We start from the raw sequence: 15,127 nt of genomic DNA, 5'->3' as shown, positions 1-15,127 counted from the left end.
TAATTATCAAGCTTCCAACAAATTTGAGATGTTGGGTGAGATGCAGAATCCGCCTTCCCTGAGAGAAGGGATATTTAGCAGCTGCTCTCAACTTTTTGTGTAGCATTTTCAGGGTGCTGCAGGGGGTGTTGTAGGAAGAAAGGAACCCCCCTTCTGCCAGTCCAGTTCCATGAACAAAAATCAACATTCAACCCAATATATTCATCCAGAGAAGTATATATTCTTCTTCGTGGTCTCTGCGAATCACACAAATGGGTTTAGACTGACAAGCTTAGGTCAGTGGAGGAGCGAATGTCATGATACAAGTTTAGAAGTTCAAACAGATTGAATGTATTGAATTACAATAAAGGCATCAGTGTCACCTTGTATGCATCAAGGTATTGTAAAATTGAACCAAGGACATATAGTGAAAGCAAGACATCAGTGTAAACCAGAAAGTAACACTGCCCTCCCAAAAGTTGCATCATGTCTGGCCCTGGTATCCAGCCTGTAACGTTTGATGAAAGTCAATGGCTGAGACCAGACAACAGTTTTACAAACATCCTCCAGTCAGAAAGGCAGAGGATGTTGCTACCGCAGGATCCCCCCACATAAGGGAAAATCCACCTATGCTTGAGCCCCATAGGAAATAATGAGGGGCATGTATGTGGTGCATCATGGGCATGCGCACCATTGTTGATCTCCTCGTGCAGCTTCCGCATAAGCTGGAAGCTGCATAAATTGCATCCGTGCATGGTGCGGGTGCACTGTATAGTCCTTGTTGCTTAGTCCTTTAGCAATCTTCTTTGCAGCATAAGCATAAACAAAATATTACAGCATATCTTCATAAATTAACCGTTTCAAACAACAGAGTCTTCTAGCATTCCTTCTAGCAATACCTTCCTCCAGCATTACTTCTTGCTGAGCTTTGCTGCTTACATTTTCCTTCAGCTCTGTACCTTGTGCTCTTTGCTTCTTGTGCTACACTGAGTTTGACTCATCCCTTTTTATATCTCATGATGACTCAGCTCTTCATTAAAAACTGTTTGTTTCACAGTTTGTTTTCTGCTTGCCACTCCTTTCTCAGTTGTAAAATATATACTACTACTTTACTACTATTAATAAATCATACCTTCCTTAGTGATGAAATTTGGGCCTTCTCTTTTGAGCAAAATGTTCAGCAGAATTGCTTGGCTTGCTAGGCAGTTGCAGTCCTGACAACAGATAGCCATCAAGTATAAATCAATAGCATGGAATCACAAAATATAACAACTTAAAAGAATAAAAGTAGCCTTTCTGATGATGTTACACACACACACACACGCACGCACACATGTTTAAGAAGATACCCAAAATTTCAAGTATCTGCCTTATTTCCCATTGGAACTGATGTGCATTTCAAGGCTTCCAGAATTCAATACATTCAGGAAAATCACTGTGATCATAAGGTCACAAGTAAATGATACCTTGTGGATCTAAACAAAGGTCACAGATATTTTGGAGTAGCCCAAAGTCTGACACACACTCCCCTCAATCCCCACAAACTGGCAGTAGCCAGAAGTTTAGGACTTGCAAAATTAATTAAAGTTCAAGTAAAGCCTTGAAACAAAATGTTGGAAAGGAGAGTGTTTCTGTTGAGAATGCCAGACATGACAATTTCCTCTGTGTCCAGATTTACATGCCCTTACTCTCATAGTCAGTATTTTGGGTCCACTGGGACCCAGAATAGAGAGTCCAGGTTGGTTGGTTGAACTGGCTTTTTTCTCCCTCCTTTTGTTTTTGGAACCTCAACAAAATTAAGACCCTGGATTTCTACACTGATTCCTATGGGAGCTCTCAATAGGGGATATTTAAAACAACTCCCTAGTGTGAACCGGGAAATGACTATCCAGACAATGAGAAGGTTTTCTCTGTACATTTTAAAACATTGATGTGTGTCCCTCTACACCCGTGGTCTTTTTCCATCCACTCAACTTTACTTCTCCTCCACCTTGATTGTCATCTCTTTGGAGATGGACAGATGGGGGGGAAAGGGGCAGACAGAGGCCGCCCCTTTATCCCTCACATTGTTGCCGTGGAAACCACACAGCGCTGGCAATGATGCACTCCAAAAAGGAGCCGCAAAATGAGGCTCCTTTCTGCGCCGCTCCAGGGCGCCATTAATGCCCAGGAGCGGCATGATGACATCTCTTGTGCGCCGTGCCATTTAGAGGCGGCACATGAGGCATGTCATCGGCACGTGTGCTGTCTAAATGGACGAGCGCCCAAAATGGCACCAGGAGAGCGCGGGGCGTGCAGACGCTCCATGCTCCCCAGCCCTAATTTTAGCCCCAGGCTGCCGCAAAGCAGCGGCCTGTACTGGGCTTTTCTCTCTGACATTGTCATCTTTTTCTCTTACTTAGAACGGCAAATTTTGAGGGATCCACTCCGCGTCTCACAACATTGGGCTTATCATGAAGCTACCCGTAACTCCATCTTGTTGTGTGCGTGGTATCTCCTGAGCTACATTTGTGTTAGTATGCAAGAACAGAATTAGAAAGAGAAGAGGTGTGTATAAGCATGAATCACCTGGATACCCACCCCTCAAATTATCTCCAGAGTTATAATTCTTTAGAGCAAGCTTCAGCAGAGTTTGAGGTCAATTTTTAGCTCCAGGATCCAGCCTTAGCCACAACAGCCCCATAAAACTAGTATCCAGAAACTGGTATAGTTAAAAGGCCATTTAGGCGGAAGCCCCAAGGAAGGGTGGAATAGAGGCAATACTTTGCTGTAACAGGGAATCACTACTCCTGGAAGCTTCCAGCACTGGCAGTTCTCATAGGGAAGGGGATGTCATCAAATAAGGGAAGAATCAGAGACTTCAAGCAATGCTCTAGGGAGTTGCAGTCCATAAGCTACATGATTCCCATCTGTTGCCTTAGAGGAACTCTTGAAATGTTTACAGTAAAATATACTAAAGAGGTGATCCAAAACACTCTGCATTGATGGAATTAAATTCTATATTTCCTCTCATATTCTCAGTACCTTCCAGATTTTCTATCTGTTCTGAGGGAAAAAGAGGGTTGGTGAAAATTTTACAAACCTAATAGCTTATTTAGATTAAATCAAGCAGCATGTGTGTGTGTGTGTGTGTGTGTGTGTGTCTTTCCATTTTAAAAAATCACATTTAGCAAATAATGGGCTTCAAGAAATAAGCACAAATCAGTAGCAAAAACTTTAATTTCTTCTCCTACTTGCTTACGTTTAGTTTCTGAAGAATCTCATAAGTTGGCCTGATTTTCCAATCATTTGCATTGATATCTGGCTGTTGTTCTAATTCAGTCACATTTGGTGTGCTGGTTTGTCTTTTGACTTTTGAATGTTTTGGAAGGTCAAGCTCCTCAAAACTCTTAAATTCTGGAGGCCTGGGGGGGAAAACACCATTGAAATCACAAAAATCTAGCAAACATGTTAATCACTGATCTTTATATTTTTCTTTCAAATTATGCATCATAAATAAATCTGGTAAGTTGTTTTGAGATAAGTAAAATAAATAATAAATAAACTTTATACCCCACCTTTCTGCTGCAGCTATTAAGGCATCTTTCATGACTAGAATACATTGGAATAATACATACTCTCAATAAATAAATTGACCTCCCCTTTAAAACAGGATTAAATACAATACAGTTAAAATGACAGCAATTTTCTAGTAGAGGCAGTGGCTACATAAAGCAGGGAAAGTATAGAAATTAGATTGAACTATTCTGGGAAAGCCTGCCAGAAGAGATCCTTTTTTGAAGCTCTCTAGGCTGGTTATTTGACGGCTCTCCTCCAGCAAGGCGTTCCATAGTCTGGGAGCAGCAGCAGAGAACATCCTCTGGGAGGTTGCCGTTAGTCTGGTTTTTATGGGTTGCCATAAATTCCTCCCAGAGGACCTGAGGGTGCAGGGTGGATTGTACGGAAGTAGGTGATCCCTTATATAGGTTGGACCCAAGCTATATAAGGGCTTTAAAAGTAATCACCAACACCTTGTACTGCGCCCAGAAACCAATAGGCAGCCAGTGAAGAGATTTCAGAATAGGTGTAATATGATCACGTCTAGTTTTACCAGTGATCAGCCTGGCTGCCATGTTTTGTACTAACTGTAGTTTCTGGCCTAGGTACAAGGGTAGCCCTATGTAGAGTGCATTGCAGAAATCGATTCGTGAGGTTGCATGCACTACAGTTTCTAGGTCCCTTACTTCCAGGAAAGGGTGCAGCTGGCGTATCAGCCGGAGCTGATAACAGGCATTCCTGACTGTCGCATTCACCTGATTTTAGATGCTATGGATACATGTTTTATTGCAATATGATTTAAAGTACACCTACTCTTCTGTATCAGTGATTCTCAAGAAATCCAGTTGTTCAACCACTGCACCAGAAATTAATGTCTAAAATGGAGAGGAAGAGAATGAGAGAGGGAGAGGGAGAGGGAGAGAAATAAAAGTTAGTAGTAACATTACTATTTATGTATAGAATAGTCTTCTGGGCTTTCAGGATAGTCCAGAAAGACATAACAGGCTATACGGAACCTATTGTCTGCTATTAAAACTCCAACCGTCTGCAATTAGCACATTGCATTTCCTTTGTTTCACTTCCAAAATGCTGACAGGAAGTGATGTGACAGGACTTTCAGTTGCCATTTTGCTAAAGCAACAGAGAGTAGCAGAGGTATTCTGGAGCAATGGGGAAAGCACAGCAAGCTGAAAATTGGCCCCTGGCCCCTAGACAGTTACCCAAGTCTGCTCTTGGAAAACACCCGCAATTGTTCTATTTTGTTTTGTTTTATTTATATCCTGCCTTTCTCCTTGTACAGGACCCAAGGCACCTCATATCCTATTTAAAACACGAATGGCTTTATCAGGCTATTTCTGGTCTTTTTAATGCTTCTCTTTTATCCATAACTCCTCCGGCTGAATTCTTTGGCCAAATATTTCTGTTCTGTTGGAGAACAATATTGCTCTTTCCATTATTAATATTTGATTAGGTGCATGTATTACTTGCTACTATAATTCAGTAAATATTCACATATAATTTCTAGGAAAGATGGACTACAATGAAACAATTCTTAAAGTTGTTCCATTAAAGCAAGTTCCTCAGAAGCGAAGGGAAAGAAATGAGTATCAGTGAATCTTTGAACATATATAGTGGAATGCCACCACAAGAGGAGACTAAGGCAACTGTGGAGACCAGGTTGTTTGGCATTATTATTGCTGATGTTGCCCTTCTCTCGTTAATTTATATAATCCCTTGAGCACAAATTATGATACAAGAATTACAGGCTGCAAATGTGAAAAGTATTAGGACAGGAAAACTTATACATTTGGCAGCCAAAAGGGATGGAAATATTTTTATGCAAATACTGCAAGCAAAGATTATGCAGCTATGCCATGAATTAACATCTAAAAACCTAACTGAATATATATCCTGTCACACACATACAAACGCAAAAGCTAGAAGTAAATTACGAACATGCAGTACATATTCATTTTAACAGATCATACATTATCAGCATTTTACCATCTCAATATTTCAGTTTCTCCTCGTTGCCTTAATGAAATGGACAATATCCAAAACATGACAGACAATTAATTTAGGGAATTAATGTTTAAACATTAGCAAGAGGAAATACAGCACCATTAAAATGGGAAAATTTTAATGTTTTAATATTCAAAGATAAGGTTGATAAGTTGAGTATGGCTCTAACAATCAATTCACAGGGAATTTTGCCAAGACATATTCGAACAGAAGTAAAGTGGAAGAGTGGAAGGTAAGAGTTAAAAACCAAAACAACATCAAACCAGGCATTTGCCATATACAAGCTTGTTCTCGTTCAAACAAATGAACAACAACAAAAACCAGAATTAAATAAAAATTAAAATAAAGGTGTGCAGTATCAGCCCCTGGAACTGGCAGAAGCCTTTGGAGTGGTGAGTCCTAACATTAAATACAATGGTTGCTAGCCTCTTTTTTTGGTCATCAAAGCAAGATGTGTTACACGTTACATTTTAGATTCCAATTCCAGTTCATGTCCTTGATACAGGGGCCAGGAATAGAAAGACTTTAAAAGAAAGATTTGGGGAAACAATCCTCTGAGACTGGATCTTGCTATGGCTGGGGTCTACAGATATTATCATGACTTACAGATCAACTGTTTTTTGTAGTTATTACAAATTCCCTTCCCACATTTTCTAGCAAGCACAAAGATAAAACAGATGAAGCACCAGCAAACCAGTCAAATGATACTTGACTACAACACTGCCAAGCAAATCTTCAAATGGCACAGGAGAAAATGGGATAAGAAGGACTTGGTTCACCCAGAGATTGGTATGAGCGTGGAAATCCCATGCAATATTTCGGGTGACTGTCTGACCGTAAAAATCCATTTGGCTTGCACACATTAGACAATGAATCACAGAGGTGTGAAGCAAACTACAACAGGATCTACCACAATAAGCAATCATTTCATTGTAATAATATCTCACTTTCAATCACTTCTTCCTGAACATGTAAAAAAGATGATATGGTATAAAGTAATAGCTTCAGTAGCTGAGAGCTCAAAACATAAAAGTAATCTGGGGGGGTGGGGGTGGGAATCCACACAAAGTCCTAGCTCAACAGTAAGATAGCTTTAAAGGTGTGTGTGATGGCAAGGGGTGGGAGCTTTTGTTGACATCAACTCCCATCATTAATAAGAAATACAACATGAGCAGCAGTGATTGTCAAAGAGATGAAACATTCTTCTAAACCATGTATTAATTATTAAGAAAATGTTCATGGAAAGGCAACAAGTATAGAGCACAACTGCTCTCTAAGGGCTCTGAAACAGCCCAGCTTTATAAGAATAACCCTAGAATTCATGTTGTGATAGCTGCTGCCTGGGAAAGTTTCAGTAGTCAATATGACAGCATGGCTTTTTAATCAAATAAAACCTTACTGTCAATAAACCAAGCAAATTACCCCATATGTGTGGGAACAGAAAATGTACGCGCATGCACACATACAACTAATTTATAATTACAATTAATACCATCAGGATCACCTAAACAGATTAATTATAATTAATACCATCAGGATCACCTGAACTATGTGCTTATATATATTCAAATGGCTCTTCTAGTTTTCTAAAATAAAAAAGCAACTAAAATTCATTGGACGATTATTAATAATTGCACTTATATAAAGGTCATCATACCTGCAGCCTATCCACATGAACTTTCACTCCCCCAACAACACCTTTCCTGAAGCTGGCAAGCATGTCTAGTATTGGATTGAATCTGCTTCCCCTGAGGGTTAGAGCAAAATCAAGATTCAATACAGCAAACTTTAAGCTCTGTGCAGAAGTGTTAAACTTTATATCCACCTCTCTGTCTGTTATAGCTAACCTTATATTATCCTCCCGAATCAGCACCAGGAACAAAGGGCGGCCGTGCATTTTCCAGTACTGCTTAATGAACTGCAAAGCATTCTACACAAAAAGAAGAAAATGAGGGGTAGAGGAAGAAAGATATAAAGACTGTGATTCCAATAAACTCTTAAAATTAGCAACAGATTTTGGGCAGGCAGATTTTTTTAAAGAAAATGAAACCCAAAAAAGTTACTTTTTAGACTGTAAGCACTAGAACCACCAATCAGCATAGCCATGGTGACAGTCATGGGGATTCTGGAATTTGCCTATCTCCCAAGCTCTGCAAATATATACACAGGCATATCTCACTTTAAAGAGCTTTCTTAATATGACACTTTTCAGTTATACAGTACAGCATCTTTTTGTTACTCACATTCAGTCTGCCAATTGGCCACGTGTGGCTATATCTAATAATAATAATAACAACAACAACAACAACAACAACAACAATATTTATATTTTCCCGCCTCTCCCAGATGGATCGAGGTGGGATTCCAATCTAAAAATTTCATATAAACACATCAATAAAATATAACAACCAACACCTTATATTGTGCCCGGAAGCAAATTGGCAGCCAATGAAGAGATTTTAACACAGGTGTTATGTGGTACATCTAAGGACAATTTTGTGACATGGAAATGACAACTCTGGATAAGTCTTCATGAATCTCACCATACCCATAGGCAAGCCAAAACCTCGCAAAGGGATATTACAAAGCAACATTTGTTATGTCTTATTTCCAAAACAACCTCTCTGATGCAGCAAATGCTGAATGCAGTTCAGAAGGATTCTATGGAGATTGTTTCAACTGCTATTTTTCCACGCAGTTCATCCACAGAAAGCCAGTTTTAACAGGTGACCAGAATTCTATAACTGTCCCTTATTTTATTTTATTTTTTTAAATTACAAGTAAACAACTATATACAAAACATATAACAAAAAAGCAAAATAAAACAATTCATCTCCCAACTTGTTGCGAGTCTCCTTCTTGGCTTCTGTTCAATGTAATAGGTCATTTTTGTGTAAATCTAGTCCAGAATGTCCGACCAAAGGTTCAGATGAGATGGTCGATGTCTTGTTTCTGCCTTTGTTTATAAAGTCAATGAGTGGGAACCATTTGTCTATGAAAGGTCCTGATTTTGGTTGTCCTGCGTAACTTGCCATTCTGTCAAACAGTTTTTCAAGTAACCACAGGTCCCATACCTTTTCCCACCACTTATCTCTTTATCCCTAAATTTGCCATCTGACATCATCAGACCTCAGAGGGAGAGAAAAGCCTGCCAGCTCCATCAGGCCTGGCCTAAAGGAAGAAGGAGAGCCCTCCCTCCAGTCCATCTGCCTTGGTCCAAGGCTCAGAGGGAGAGAAGAACTGCTGGACCTGATCCCCTGCCCCACTACCATTCCTTTCTCCTTTTGTGTTGTGTCTTTTAGATTGTAAGGCTGAAGGCAGGGAACCGTCCAAATAACCATTTTGCAAGCCGCTCTGAGAGCCTTTGTGGCTGAAGATCGGGGTATAAAGATAATTTTAGAGTGGTGCCATTAATTCTAAATTTAACATCCTACAAAGCTGGTTCTGGGTGACTAGCCTGCAATTCATGTTGCCTTTTAATACCCCATTGCATGTTTTTATCAGGGCTATCTCCAGCCTTCATTTTTGTACTACATTTGTCTTACTTAGAGCCATTTGAAATGCGCCATGACCCATAGAGAAAGCATTTCTCTGTCGGAAAAGGAAAGCAAAAGAAAAGGAAAACAAGTTTTATAAACAATATACCTTAATGTCATCAATCAGCATCATAACATCCTGGGACATGTAGAAGTCACTCAGATCAAAGATAATTGGGTAGCAAACAACAGTTTTGCCCAATATCCGATAAATCTACAAAGCAAACATAATTAATTTTTTTAAAAGATATCTATAGAATGCAGAGAAGCAAGCAAGACTTTGTTTTTAGGGAAAATAAAATCCACATTTTATTTTAAAATTAAATCAATCAATAAAATGTGCCGCATCAATTAATTAGGTAGGAAACCAGACAAAGCAACAAACACTCTTTGGTGATACTTTAAAGAGATATTTACTGCAGCGCACGTTTTCATAAGCAAGCCTCTACTTCAAGCCATGGATTAAACTATCACATAAATTACAACTGATATGACTATTCTGAACAAAGCCTTTGGTAGAGATAAATTATTTCAGGTTGCAATCTTATATACACTTGTCTGAGAGTGAGTCACACTGAACTCAGACTTTTGAGCAGAGATGTGTAAGATTGTACTGGGCTGTGAATTAATCTTGTTCATTATCTTGCCTTCATTGAGGGACGCTGTCAAGAATTTGCTAATCCCCTAAAGATTTCTCATCTCTACCACAAGTTTAAGATGAGCTCTTTTTAAATTGATTATTCAATGTACTGTGCAAAATGTCTCTAATCAAAGCCAATATCTTTTCCATTTGTGAAGCTGAGTAAAAATACACTGAACTATCACAGAAGGATGGGATGATTAATCAAAAAGATGCAAGCAACTCATTCAAATGCTTCAGTTTTTAAAATCCATGCAACAAGGCGGTAGCTATCATACATTTTGTAAAACTGCAAAATTTGAACCAAAAGGTGTTTTGCAAATACAAATCCTTAACTAGACTGGCCAAAAAAAATACGTCTTAACATTTTGCAGGGAAGGAGAAACGTTTCTATAAACTGTTATGTGAGAATGAAGCAACAGGGGTCTATATTCTTAGATTGTATAGTAAATTGCTTTCCAAGTCCACAGAATAATTTAGATTCCGCCAATGTTTACACCAACTATAGCATGCAGAAGAATGATTCCTTGCAAGGACCTTTGATGTTCCAAGGCAGCCAATTGGACGGTCAGGTCTTCCCGAGAGTCCCAGTTTGTCATTGATCCCAAGATGGAAGTAAGCCTGTAAGACATTGTAGTACAAAACGTCTACTGTAGTTAACACAATTAAAAGAAGCATTAAAATAACAGGTGAAAGGAGGCTTTTATTTGGTCTTCTTATCTCAGAGCAATTGGAGGCTCCTTAAGGCCAAATTAGGATATTAATATGTTGTGAGAGAAGAATTGACAGCAGAATGTGAAAGAAAGGAAAATGATCAGAGACACCAAAAGGGAAAAAAAGAGGGGGGAAATCTCACCGGTTTGTACTTTGTGCACACAAGACAGCCTCAGTGAGCATATTAACTCCTAGGGCTGTAGCCAAGGCAATCCATCTGCTGCTTTCTGAGCCAAGTTGACTGCAGGGAGTATGGTCAATGGTTCTGCAGCAGAGTGACCTTTTGAGAAATTAAAGGTCATCTCACTGCAGAAATGCTAGGAAGTGGGAGGATCCACAACAGAGATTGTGGAAATGCTTGGGGGTGGGGAGGAAGCATGTATAAAGCCTAGAGATGACTGAGGAATAGAAGGTGAATTGAGAGTAATCCTACTTTTGAGGAAGCAAAAATGGTTGAAACAAAATTCTGAGGCCAGCTGGCAGAACAAAGCAAATGTCATTATTATAGCTGATGTGCATAGGCTTTTGAAATCATTATTTGCACAAAGCGTTATAATAAATGCAAAGAGACACTGAAAACCATGCTCACACATAGTGTGACTAGATCTTATCACAGTTCAGATGATCCTCCTAATCAACAGCAAATTTTGTGCCATGACACTGCAATCCTTTCTGCTCCTGTTGTATATAAACTCCCTCATTCTTTCCAGGTTGGCAGGCAAAGACATTCTCACAGCCTGTCCCTGCAATATGACTTCTGTGCTCCCTACCAGTAACTGGAAAGATCTTGGTGTATGTATGCATATGGGTATGGTTCAGGATTTTGATATTGTCTTTTGATTTTATTATTTTCATTTGACTTGAAAATGGCATCATAAAAGGCAGAACGTAATATACTGGCTCTCTTGTTAAAATAGCTACACTGGCTCTTAATTGATTTCTAAACCCAAAGGGCTGGTGATGATCTTCAGAATCTTTTATTTGTGCAACAGAGATGTCTACCTTTCCCTCATGAACCTGCCTGTCTATTGAGCTCATTCTCAGATCCAATATCCCCCCAAATACACTTAGGTAGGACCAAAGAGAGAGCCTTTTCAGTGGCTGTACCCAGGTTCCTGAATGTCCATCTTCTCTCTAATAAAATACTTCCACAGTATGCTTAAAGGCATACTTTTTAGGAAGATTTTTTGGGCATAAATAGTTGCTCCCTCTTTCCAGTGGTTTTAATTACTGTGTTTGATTTACTTTCAAGGACTATTTGTGCTTATTTAAAAATCTGATTCCTCCACTGTTTTAGTGTTTTATGGCAGCTTTATGGCAAATTTATTGTTGTTGTCAAGTTATTGGTAAATTATTGTTTTTACTTATGTTGCTAGCTGCTTTGGGCTCAGTGAAGGAAGTATAAATATTTTAAATAAAGGAAGTAAATATAATTGCTGAAGATGAATGACTCGGTAATCTAGACAATGTAAACCAATGTTACATTTCTGGCAAAACTGGCAAGAAGTTTGATAATTCTTGCTTATTTTTATTCATTGGGGGTTTTTTAAATATAAAAATTCAATAAATTAAAGGAAGAATGAAATGCAAGCAATGCTGGTGTTCTGGAGTTTTACAGTTTCCAAATTAAAAGACAATTCAAAAGCCTTCACTGTGGTCAAAGATATCTAGTTTTGCAATATGAAGTCAGTATGCAAATATGATGTTGCCATTCAACTGTTTGCTATAATAGATGAAAGCCTTGCCACTTGAAACATTTTCAACTAGACTAGAAGGTACTAATCTCCCTAGGAATGATCCAAATTTGACAAATATTTGACATCTTAAGAGCTTCCTCTGCCAAGATATATTGAATTACAACCATTCTTTTTGTTATCTCTCAAGATTTATTTGCAATTCAGAAGATGTTACTCTGCATTTCTGTACAAACATCTGTATTATATATTAAAAAGTAACAACAGAGGAAAGACAAGCCACAAGCTCACTTTCCACTTACTGACAAAATCCAGTTATTTCTTGCAGTCATTAGACTTCAGTGTATCTATGGAAGCTCCAGATAAATGCTTAACAGTTTATTTCAGCAGAGGAAGCAGATGTACACCTGAATCCTGTTGAAGTGAGTGAGACAGCCAATATATAAAATGTAATGTGTGTAAAAACAAGTATGTATGAGGCTTAGCATTATTTCTCCATGTTTATTATATTTTTGATATTTGTGGTTTTGTTATTGTTATAGAATCATAGAGTTGGAAAAAACCACAAGGGCCATCCAGTCCAACCCCCTGCCATGCAGGAAATCACAATCAAAGCATCCTCAACAGATGGCCATCCAGCCTCTGTTTAAAAACCTCCAAAGAAGGAGGCTCCACCCGACGGAGTGTGTTCCACTGTCAGGAAGTTCCTCCTAATGCTGAGCTGGAATCTCTTTTCCTGTAGCTTGCATCCATTGTTACGTGTTCTAGTCTCTGGAGCAGCTGAAAACAAACTTGCTCTATCCTCAATGTGACACCTCTTCAAATACTGAAACAGGGCTGTCATATCACCCCTTAACTGTCTCTTCTCCAGGCTAAACATACCCAGCTCCCTAAGTCTTTCCCCATAAGGTATGGTTTCCAGACCCTTCACCATTTTGGTCACCCTTCTCTGGGCATGCTCCAACATGTCATCATCCTTTTTGAATTGTGGTGCCCAGAACTGGACAGAGTATTCCAGGTGGGACCTGACCAAAGCAGAATAAAGTGGCAAGATTAATGTGTTAATCATTGGATCTGAAAGCTATACTTCTATTGATGCAGCTTAAATCACATTGGCCTTTTTAGCTGCTGCATCATACTGCTGACTCATGTTCAACTTGTGGTCTACTTGGACTCCTAGATCCCTTTCACATGTAGTTTCATTCAGCCAGGTGTCCCCCATCCTATATCTATGCATTTCATTCTTCTGTCCTAAGTGCAGTACCTTACCTTTCTCTGTGGTGAATTTCATTTTGTTAGCTTTGGCCCAACTTTTATTCTGTTAAGGTCATCTTGAATTTTGATCCTGTCTTCTGGGGTATTAGGTACTCCACCTAATTTGGTGTCATCTACAAATTTGATAACTATGCCCCCAATTCTTTCATCCAAGTCATTGATAAAGATGTTGACTAGCACTGGGCCAAGGAAAGAGCCCTGTGGGACCCCACTGGTCACTTCTCTCCAGGATGAAGAGGAGCCATTGTTGAGCACCCCTTGGGTTCGGCTGGTCAACCAATTACAAACAAGTCGTTCTGACTCATGGTGACCCTAAGACGAAAATAAATAACTCTTACCTTTACAAGCTCCTGCTGTGCCCATATCTGGATCGGTTCAACCTGTTGAGGTGTCTGTGTTTGGATTCCATATGTGTTCAGAAAAACCTGCAGACTGTTTATTTATTTATTTTAATATTTAAATTTATTCAAATTATACAACAAATAAAACAATGGAAGATGGCTAAATCCCCACAAGATATTTCAATTATAAAAATGGACATTCAATAGTGCCACACATATATAATTCTATACATATTGAATTGTTTGGAAAACATCAGACCATAGTGACAACTGGCAAGGACAGTTATATAATTTGTGTTAACACAGTCAATAAAAGGAAGCCATTTTTCTTGGTTTTGTTGTACTAAATTACATTTCATCTGATAGCTTCTCCATTAGCCATTGACTTGAATTGAAGGGGCCAAAGCTTGGGAGGCAGGACTTGTGTCCCTAGATAACTGGTGGAAAAGAGTCTGGGGCCAATGGCTAATGTAAGCTGTTTATTTTAAAAATGAAAAATAAAGTTTTAAACAAAAGCCTTGTCAAAACTGGCTTTTTCAAAATAGCTCTTCAAAGAATTGAATTCTTGAAAGTCATCAGAGCCAAGCATGAAATCAGTGGCTATTTGGTATCCAAATTAAGAATTCCCAATCTAGTATTTCCGAAGTCATTTCTAGAGCAGTAGCAGCTGCACCTGGAACAAAGTAAGTGAGTAGGAGCCTGAAGTTCAATAAGCAGAAATCCCTGCTATTTCCACCAGAATAAAACAAACACCATGCTGTCATTATTTATATTAGCTCTTTTCAATCTGGGGGAAGCATAATGCCTCTTAAACAGAAGCTTTTAGTTTAAGTTATAAATTAAACTTACTATTATTATTATTATTATTATTATTAAGTGCAATGCACACCATTCTGCTGGAGGACAACTCTAAGGTGTGAACACACAAAATCTCACGTAGTTCCAAATCTCAGGCCCTGAAGTTTCCACTTAAAGCACTAGAGTAGCACATTCAAATCTGAGTCTAGAGACTTATCAGTGACCTGAATGGCTTACCGTTGGCTTTCAGCAACCAATGCAACATGGACCACCAGGTCATTTTCTAGTGGACCCTAAAAAAGGTAAAAGAAAAAAACACACTTTTATTAAAAGACAAGCACAACACATTAATATGACTGGCATCTTCTGGCTGTATTGCTGCTTTTCTCTTTCTTTACTGCCTGCTAATCAATTTAGTGGTGAAAACAAGGAAATGGAACTCAAGGGAAATAGCATAGGGGGGAATTTGAGACATAATATTGAATGTGGATATTTTAATGTGTTGGGAGCCGCTTTGATTGTCTTGTCACAGAAAAGCAGGATAAAAATAAAAGTATTATTATTATTATTATTATTATTAATTGATGTCCC

General features: G+C 38.8%; 1 protein-coding gene across 9 annotated transcripts in view; it reads right to left on the bottom strand.

Annotated features, from left to right (window-relative positions):
• The window catches only part of PHKB (phosphorylase kinase regulatory subunit beta), a 124,510-nt gene that overhangs the window by 29,856 nt on the left and 79,527 nt on the right, over positions 1-15,127 (bottom strand). For all 9 annotated transcript variants that reach the window (XM_089540719.1, XM_089540718.1, XM_089540723.1 and 6 more), the window contains 9 exons: positions 14,774-14,829; positions 13,736-13,829; positions 10,252-10,335; positions 9,184-9,288; positions 7,386-7,468; positions 7,196-7,286; positions 4,330-4,391; positions 3,221-3,383; positions 1,112-1,193 (listed from right to left, as the gene is read on the bottom strand). In XM_089540719.1, the coding sequence (XP_089396845.1) occupies positions 1,112-1,193; positions 3,221-3,383; positions 4,330-4,391; positions 7,196-7,286; positions 7,386-7,468; positions 9,184-9,288; positions 10,252-10,335; positions 13,736-13,829; positions 14,774-14,829 (820 nt within the window). The remainder of the gene's footprint in view (positions 1-1,111; positions 1,194-3,220; positions 3,384-4,329; positions 4,392-7,195; positions 7,287-7,385; positions 7,469-9,183; positions 9,289-10,251; positions 10,336-13,735; positions 13,830-14,773; positions 14,830-15,127) is intronic.

This window comes from Sceloporus occidentalis, unplaced genomic scaffold (genome assembly GCF_023333645.1).
Source record: "Sceloporus occidentalis isolate IW3139 unplaced genomic scaffold, rSceOcc1.0.p SCAF_10, whole genome shotgun sequence".
NCBI lineage: Eukaryota > Metazoa > Chordata > Lepidosauria > Squamata > Phrynosomatidae > Sceloporus > Sceloporus occidentalis.
Note: the sequence above shows the minus strand (reverse complement) of the source record. Positions and strands in the feature narration are given on the sequence as shown.